Raw genomic sequence first — 9,412 nt, forward strand, 5'->3', positions numbered from 1 at the left:
AGAGAGAGAGAGAGAGAGAGAGAGAGAGAGAGAGAGAGAGAGAGAGAAATGGAAAAAAAACAAACCGATGTTATAAAATAAAATTACTTTCTCGTTATTCTTCTTTTGTTGAACTTTTTTTTTCTGCTTCTTGTGTACGAATTGGTTCCTAAATGGGAAAAAAGCCTATTGATTTAGCGCTACGAGAGTTGCATAGATAACGTTAGATGGAATCTAAACAGTAGCAGCAAAAAAAATGATTATAAGTTGAACTGAATCGTTATGCCTTTTGTGCCATTAACATTTTGCGGTGCAACGATGTACTGGGATTGTTTTAAATTAGCTTACGCACAATATTCGTATAATATTTGTATCATGACACGATTCATAATGTTTATCTTTGATGGAGTTTGTTCATTTTTTCTTTTTCTTTCTTCGTTCGATTCGTTTGTGTGCATTTTTCACGCGATTCGCCTATTTTCAATGGAGATTTTTGTGCAAAAGAGTGCACGATTTCATATTTCATACGATTAATTGCCAAGCCTACGTATACACAACGTCGACGTCAATTTGTACAGTTGAGAGTACTGAAGAGAAAAAAAAAACACCGTACCGAACAATAAACATTAAATCGAAATAATTTCCGAATGAATAACAGGTGTGACTCAATTCGCGCAATTCGTGAAATGGTCATAAGAGTGTAATGGTTTTTTAGCCGAGAGAGTAATCTCTATGACACTGTTTTATTTTCTTTGTCACCGAAGTTGTTGCTGGTATTGTTAAGTACAATAAAAATAACCGCATTTCACAAAGGCGGTTTCATTTTGGCTTTTATAGTGCATGCGCGCTTGCGCTCGGCATGCGGATTTTGTCACCTTCGTTACATATATAATTTAAAGGAGAAATCCGATTGTTGTTTAATCTTTATGTTTGATTTTACTTTCTTTGTGTAATTTAAAGGAGTAGCCGCAATCACATGAACCAAAATCCAATGGCGTATTGATTGCGTCGAGTGCACGGCTCGTTTGATTGCCTGCTCGCTCGCGCTCGTACACAAACACACACACATACATCGGCAGAGAGACCATCCGCGATTTACACAATTCGGTTCTGTTTTGTTTGCGCTTTGGCTATGGGGAACTCGATCGTGTCACGCGTAAAAGCGGCAATGAACACACAGAGCAAGAAAGAAAACGAAGAATAAAGATTGAGCGGAGAAAGAAAGAATGAAAGAAAGCAACCAAGCAGGAGATGGTATATGGTGGATGGTGTGTTCATCGATGGTATGAACCAAAATGAATAGTGCGTGATCAGTATATAAAGCTTGCAGCAGCACCGATCACTCATCATATCATTTGTGAGCGTTTAAACGAACAGTTTGAAGTTACACCGCAACAAAAATCGCCGCCAAAATCGTTTGTGCATCAAAATCAAAGTATCTCAGAAGTAAAGAAAAAAACAGAAAAAAATCCAATTCAAAATGAAAGTGTTTGTGGTATTATCAGCTGTTTTGGCCATCGCTTGCGCCGCTCCAAGTGTTAACGATGATTCGTCATCGTTCCGTAAAATGCTCGGCAATTGTTTGGGTAGTGAAGATACAGTGACATGTTTATCAATCAAAGGAATTACCGCATTGAACCGTGCTGCCCGTAGTGCAAACTTCGAAGTTTTGCCAGGAGTATCTTTCCAAAGGTAGCGAACTCAACACAATATAGTATATCTATTTGATATGTGACTTAGAGAAGAAACCAAAAGAAAAAAAAACGGTTCTTGACTAGTTGATCACTTTTGAAAAAATTGAAAAAAGAATGAAGTTGATTTGTGAACGAAAAAAAAAAGAACGAAAAAAGATAGAGACCTTGATTCGTGTTTAGAAAAAAGGTTAAGAAAAGAAAACGTTTTTAGTTTCTTCAAGTGTTTCTCAACAAGGAAAAAGAAAATTCAATTGAAAATTGTGTTGCTAATCATGATTCTATTTATATTTTCTCTACAGAGATACATCAATTTCGGCCCGTAGTGCTAAAGCAATTTCAGAAAATGAAATTGCCGATTCACTTCCAGCTGATGAATCGGAACGTAGCGGCCGTCTCTTCGACTTGGCTATGGATTCGTTGGCCAATTTTGCTGAATCGCACTCATTGCAAGTGAAATTCCCAAAAGAAGCATCGGAAAGCGTTGCCCGTGCCATCGAAGAGGGACGTGGTAAATTGAAGAAGGTTGCTGGTCCACTATTGTTGGCAGTCGGTGCAAAATTGATTGCTTTCGTTCCATTGTTCTTGGGCGGTTTGATTTTCTTGGCATTTAAGGCTTTGGTTGTGTCAAAGATTGCATTCCTTTTGGCTGCCGTTCTTGGTTTCCAAAAATTCGGTACTGGTGGCAGTGGCTTGGGATTGCTCAGTAAAGTGACCAACGGTGTTGGCAACGGCTGGTCATCAGGTGCACAAAACAGTGGATGGTCATCAGGTTCAGGCCTCTCATCACAATATCCATACGCCCGAAACTATGAAAACGCACAAGATTTGGCCTACAACGCATACGCTGGCGAAATCCCAGCCGCCGGACAACAACAACAATAAATGCAACAAACAACATCAAAGTACACATCGAAACTGTATCGTTGACACACAATTCATATTTCGTCGTTATTTCATAACAACCGTTTTGATTGACAAAGCCAAAACGATAAGAAGCATGTTGTGAGTAACGAGATTTGTTGGAGTAGCAAAAAAAAAGAGAGAGACAGAAAAAAAATCTAGTAATATTTAGATAATCGAAAGAAAAACAAACAAACGCAACGACAAAAGAAGAAACCACATAGAATCAAATCATTTTTTTTTTTAGTTTCAAATCATAAATAAGTAGAAAGCGCTAAAACGGTAGAATACTAACGTTGCCATTGGATCGTCACGCGCACACAACCACCGCAATATGCCAGGTACTGTACATAAAACATTCAAACCAACACCACACACAGCGATCCAAAGGCGCGAAGCAACGCATGAAGAAGAAAAAAAAACAGTCAAATACCAAAATAATAGAGTTAATAATTTAATTGAACGCAGCTTAAATGAAATGACTACAAAAAAACAAATTGATTGGTGTAAAAAAAAACATACAATTATGCAAAAACTCATTCGAAACCTTTTTTCCGAACACATACACAGATTTTTTCCTCCTAAAAAAATTTATTTGTTTCGTCGCCGTCACATAACCCGATCGAAATCGTTCTTTTTTTTCGTCAAAAACAAAAAAATGTATTTCGTATCGATTATTGTTTTTTTTTACCATAAATTTATTTATTAACTTATTTTAATTATGTGTCATTAAATTATTCAAATTATTATTTAAAAACGACCAATGTAAAGAGAAATAAAAACGAGAAAGAAAAAAACTTAAAAAAAACACATGTACTATTGCATTTTTAATTCATTCCGTTGATTTTTGTTCCGTCTAGACGAGTTTATATGCCAGAAAAGTTTCCAAGTCTTGGGGAAATTTCCATGGGGTCAGTTTAAGTAAAAGTTTTCCAGCTTGATACTTGGTATTACTTACATTTAGGTCGAGTTTTGTGTGTGTTTTTTGTGTACAATTTTTTTTTCGTCTTTCTTTTTGTTCGATTCTATCATTTCATCGGCGCTTGTTGAAAGCGCGTGTTCAAGTGCTCATTTCAAGAAATCAGAAAATTTAATGAGAAAACAGAACCATTAAGCAATGTGCCCAAAAGTAAACAGAAAGCTCAAACAATAGTAAATAAATAAACGACGCACTTCTTCCGCATGAAATGGTAATCGATGTTGGCTATGCGACGCGTGTGTATACGCATATATATTATTCATTTTTCAGGTTTATAGATTTTCAGCTTCTGGAGCAGCCAGAGAGAAAAAAAGACTAAAAGAGCAGCCAGAAACGAAAATCATTGCGTCAAAGACGTGGACGCATAAATGGAAATAATGCAAAGTGTCAGAGAGAAAAATGAATGAGAGATAGAGATACGGTACTGAGTATACAATTGTATGTGTGTGTGTGTGTGTGGCTACGTGAGCCCATAATTGAGTTAACCGACATTTCTCAATGGCGATCCAACGGTAAGACACAGGAAAATTATGTGATCCACAGCGAACCAGAACAATGCCGTAGAATTCAATTCGAGACCAAAAACCATGAAAATACATATATGCGCTGGTAAAAAAGTGGCGCTTACCATACGCCAATTACTTGGACAAATTCCTATGTTAAAAAACTCGTCAATTTTCTCTCACAGACATAACCGGTAAAATTTCTGAGCTCCCATTCATCATTACGACGCAGAAATCGTTCAAATTTCTTGGTCGGCTGTTTTTCTCTCGTCTGAACGTCTTTCATTACGATGGAAAAGTAATTTCGTTTTGGCTTTCGAATGGACACCAAAAGAATAAGTTGTTTTTTTTTATTGTTGACTCATCTAGGTAACAATTAAAACGATAAACAACAACAATATATGTGCATGCTGTGGCTGTACATTGGCCACCATGGCCGTATTAAAAAAGAAGAAATAAGTAATTTTATGGTAGCATAAGTAGAGTATCCGAAGTGATGCATAACAAGTGTAACGTGCATTTAATAAAGTCACTGCATTAAGAAAACCAAACAATGAACACTTTGTTGTACTGCACATAGAAACACAGACACGTACACACACCCAGTCCGAAAGTTATTATCATTTGAACGACTTTTCATATATTGCAGCTTGTTTTCTTCTTCTCTCTTTCTGTGCCCATGAATTTGAGTCACTGCATGGAATAATGGAAAGCAAATTGCAATTTCAAAAATGCAAGCCCAACTGCACAATGTGCACCGCACATATCGCAAACATCAAGTTCGTCACACTGTCGTTGCGTCAATAATGGCTGGCTTGAACTGGCATTGAATGTTTGTTCAGTTTCAAATCGAACGAAGCAAAAATCGAACGAAATAGGCAAAAAAAAACTGATCTACGTACGTATGCATACATCAAGAGTCGCAAACAAAACACGTGCCTCTCTCCGTCAGACGCACAATTGCTGTGTAGACATTTGATCAATCTAAAAACAAAACCGTCTATCGCTTCCGGGCCGGTACATCTATGCCAGATCGAAACATTGCAAAATTTCATAAACAATAACTTGTGCTAAAAACAAAATTCTAACCACATACGAAATTCTAAGCATTGTTTGCTTTTCTGCGAAATTTATTGTCGTTATCTTCATACTCATTTCTACGGTTTTCTTTCGCTCGCTTCCGTTGTTATAGCAAATTTCTTTTTAGGTCTTGTCTGTTATTTTCGTCATGCGACGTTTTGCATTTTGTGCCTAAGCATATAGCTATACAACGTTTTGCACGATTATTGTACGATTCATATTGACTGCATGGAATACGAAAATTTGTGTGTGTTTTTTTTCAAAGACAATTAGCTCGCTAATTGGATCACTCAGTTTTGTTTTATTAAATGCTTCGACGCTTTTCGATTCCAGAAGATTTGAAGAGCGCGCCTGTTCAACGACTCGCCACGAGTTCTAATTCAAACATAAATATCCATGTGTATGTTTAATGAAACTGAAATCGAATGAGTTTTTAGGTCAGCGTAACAATAAACATTTCATCCGACCACGCTTTTATGCAATTTAAAAAGAAAGCCACAATCGTTGACACCACACAGCATTCAGGTTCGAACATTCTGGTTTTGAATATGAAACAGAACCTGTTTGAATTTACATATTATAGCCCATGTTACGAGTTACGTATGCATTAGTTAGTGATCGGAAGCTGATTTTGATGTGACATCAATCGATTCGAAATCCAATTTTGGGCATGACCAATGTGTTTCAATTTCCGAAGCCATTTGAAAATGGTCAGGCGATTTGTGTCACGTGCGTTCGATTATCACGCTTTGGATGAAAATGCATTTTGCTATTTATAGCATGGATAGCGTTAATTTCGGTCAAATCGTTTTCGTTGTCGGGCGTTTTTTTTGGGGGCTTGTCATTCACCGCGCTGGTCACTCCCAGCGTATTTATAACTGCCGCGATGTAATAAAGGAATAAATGAATAAAAAAAAAGAAGATTCAAGTGATAAATCGAATGGAATGTCACTTATAAGCCGTCAAAAAAATTACGTTGCCAATAACGGCCCACCACCTAATTTATGGGTAGAATAATTGTTATTTGTGTGATTTTGAAAATACGAAATTTATATGTCCGATGGAATTGACGCTTCAGAACTAATAGCCGATGCGAACGAACGAGCATACGAACAATACAATTAAAGAGAAATTGTGCGAATGAGCCGAGCTAAAAAAAACACATTAGGTCTCATCATTTTGTGCACGTTCACGTTTTCGTAGTTTTGTTATACTCCAACTTGTACTTTACGATTTTCGTCTCAATCGACTGAATAATTTAACTATTGCGCAGCCTTCTTTTAGTATAAGATCCGAAATATAGGTATCCGCATCCAAAGAAATATATGCCTTATGCTGTACAAATAGTTCCGCACTTGAAATCAAAATGTGCGTTGTCGTCGTCTCTGTCGTTGCCACCACAAAAAAGCCACTTATCTTCCAGAACTTTCTTTTTCAGTTAAATTGTTTGGCGCTGAGCGACGAATAACGCGTCTCGCCTAGCTAATGAACTCTTTTGTACCCATGAATTGGTTTTTAATTTGGCTGCGTTTTTTCGGTTTTTTTCCACCAAGTATTTTGCTTCTCGTACACAGACATAGTTCTGTTTTGCGGGTATCTTCAGTAAGACAGTCTTACTCAGACTTACGGCTGCCAGTTAATACACCTTCGGCTTAGGCATCCACTTTGCGGCATTTTAAATATATTAACCGAATTCTATTGTTTTTAGCCGAATTGTCGTCAGCACCCGCATCAACAATAACATCGGAACATTCAAACTAACCAAAATATTTTAAATTTTCAGGTTTTGCACAGCAGTCAATAAATCTTGAGAATGGAAATGAGCAAAAACTTTCGCACTTGAAACGAAATAATTGACTTTTGTGTTTTTTGATTGGCTTTTCGCCGATCGGAAAACCGACTGTACGAGTGGTTTTTTCCCTCTTTCTTTTGGATCTCTCATTGACTTTGAAACAAATGAAATCATCAATTTCCAATCAGTTTGAAGTCTGAAGCAGCACAGCGCACCAAAACAACAAACAAATCAAATGAGATGAGATTGAAAACGCTATTTCAACTGTGTATAGTGGTTTTGAATGAATAGCAATCGATTTGATTAAGGATCTCATTACGTGGTCAAACAAAGCAAATATCGATTGTCTTTGGGAAATTGGACGTGTAGCCACGTCTTCGGCAGAGACAGAGTGAACGCGTCACAAAATAGAACAAGTGTGAAAACAACAAAACAAAAATATTTCGCAATTTATCGAAGTAAAAGTTTTCAGCGTACATCAATTTACACATGATGAGGCGCAGCGAAGGAGACGAGCAGATTTTTTTTCTGGTTGGAATATGTGTGTAATGTATATTCAATCAACGACTAAAATAGATGGCTCGTTATTTAGGTGATGTTGACACTAGAAATAACATCGAATTTTAACAAGTGCCCATTGAGCGTTCGCACACACAAATGCACACATGTTTCGCCCTGCACTGAATTTCATGAGATTCATTCATTCGTCTTGACACCTCGAGCGAGCGAGCAAGCGCGCGCGCACGCTTTAGGCCACGCATACGATTTCACTTTATGTCAATTTAACTGTACGTATTTATGGTTGTTATTTAGTCGCGGTCGATTTGCGTGATGGTTTTTTCTGTTCGCAAGTGTCATTTTGTTTTCTTTCAATCTTCCGGATTGACATATGCGATTTATGTTGATCATGGGAAAGTGCTCGTGCAAATAGCACATGTTCGGAATTTTTGCGTCACACCTTAACGCCTCTAGCACTTGAAGAACAAAACACGTTCCAAGAAAATTTGTTCATTTGCCAATTTCAATTGAATCGAAAACGAAAATGAGCTCAGTCGAATTGGGCGCATTTCATCTTGACTAGGCGATAATGTGATGAGCACGAGCCAAGCTCGGGGAAAAAGTGAAAACCTTCTTCGTTACATCATTAGAATGTAATTTGTGTAAGTCCATTGGTAATAACCAACAGCAACACCTTATTTGCATCTGATCAAATGATTAACAGTATTTTGTTAATTAGTCATCGTCTGATTCAATCATTTACATAGTAATATGCCCGTGGCCACCAACTATGAAACGATTCCGAACGATTAGATTCGAAAAAGAAACAACAAAAATCACATATCTTCAGGCGCTAACAATTATTTAGTTCGAAACTTTTCTAAAAATCACTTTTTCTTCGAAAATTGTACACGGTATCATTTGATCTTATTTCTTTTGGAGTATTAAGAATTCGAAAGACAAATCGTTTATTGGCTCAAAAAAGTCCAATTGAAGCTGTAATCAACATTTTTAACTTTTAAACTATCAAAATTACTCCTTGATTTTTATTTTAGTGAAATTAGGCCTTGAATCGATGAAGATTGTCCAGTGGTGTATTTCCAGACGCCGAAACATTTTAAGAAATACAAATTTTTAGAACTAATTCGTTGATAAACTTTTAAAGCTATCAAGTAGGATTGCAAAGTCATTCCACATATTAGTTGTTTCGTAAGCCGCTATGCCTACATTCATTGAAAGTGATTCTAAATTTATTGAAAAAACAAAAACAAATAAAATCGAAGACTAAACGTATGAATAAACGTCAGCAGTTACATGCAATCATTTAACGATTAAATCTATTTCAATCTGGGGAAACAGGTCATGACAGCGATAAGAGGAAACTGTTGCAATCAGTTTTATTTTTGTATAAAAAATGGGAATTGCCAAGATGATGTAAATTCTGACGATAGTGCTGTAGCGAATATACCCGATTAAGCCATTGATGTGATTTGTCACATCTGTTATAGATGCACTATTACATTTTCTCTACTATTTTCAAAGCTCTTTATCATGCGAAAAATTGGAATTCCCAGTAATGTAAAAACAATAATTATCAAAAACGTTATCTCTCTGTACTTGCAAAAATTATGCCTATCGTCTAGTAAAAGCGAATTAGTACCTATAAATAAGGGTACAGAATGCATTCGTCTTTCAATAAGTTTAAAACGTTCAGATTTCAAGATGATTTCAAAGTTTGTGCTCGCATTGTGCATTTTGGTTATTGTTGGTCTGGCGATGGTGTCCGTGGTTGAAGCTGAATGCCGTTGGACAGGATGCCACGCTCACTCAGCAAGCGACTGGTGTGATGTTCTTGGACCAGGATGGCGTGTTAAAAAATGGCAACGTTGCAACGGTCTCTCTGGGAAGCAGGAGTATTGTTGCAATTAAAACGGCCCAACCATTCGAACAAAGGTACAACCGAAATTTATCAGTGAAATTGAATGGA

The 9,412-nt window shown here is 36.9% G+C and overlaps 1 protein-coding gene across 1 annotated transcript; it reads left to right on the top strand.

Moving 5' to 3' along the window:
* The first annotated feature begins 1,321 nt into the window (after window positions 1-1,321).
* LOC129566751 (uncharacterized) lies at window positions 1,322-3,381 on the top strand. The gene is made up of 2 exons (XM_055442957.1): window positions 1,322-1,671; window positions 1,973-3,381. The coding sequence occupies exons 1-2, from the start codon at window positions 1,460-1,462 to the stop codon at window positions 2,553-2,555; spliced, it is 795 nt and encodes a 264-aa protein (XP_055298932.1). The 5' UTR covers window positions 1,322-1,459; the 3' UTR covers window positions 2,556-3,381.
* The last annotated feature ends 6,031 nt before the right edge of the window (window positions 3,382-9,412 follow it).

The sequence above is a fragment of the Sitodiplosis mosellana genome, unplaced genomic scaffold (genome assembly GCF_009176505.1).
Source record: "Sitodiplosis mosellana isolate CC-2019 unplaced genomic scaffold, AAFC_SMos_1.0 Smas_scaffold_5, whole genome shotgun sequence".
Taxonomy (NCBI): Eukaryota; Metazoa; Arthropoda; class Insecta; order Diptera; family Cecidomyiidae; genus Sitodiplosis; species Sitodiplosis mosellana.

Excerpts from the sequence above, each read along its gene's own strand:
- LOC129566751 (XM_055442957.1), top strand. The coding sequence starts at position 1,460 with ATGAAAGTGTTTGTGGTATTATCAGCTGTTTTGGCCATCGCTTGCGCC. Across the intron at positions 1,672-1,972 it reads CCAGGAGTATCTTTCCAAAG|AGATACATCAATTTCGGCCC; the intron begins GTAGCGAACTCA and ends TTTTCTCTACAG.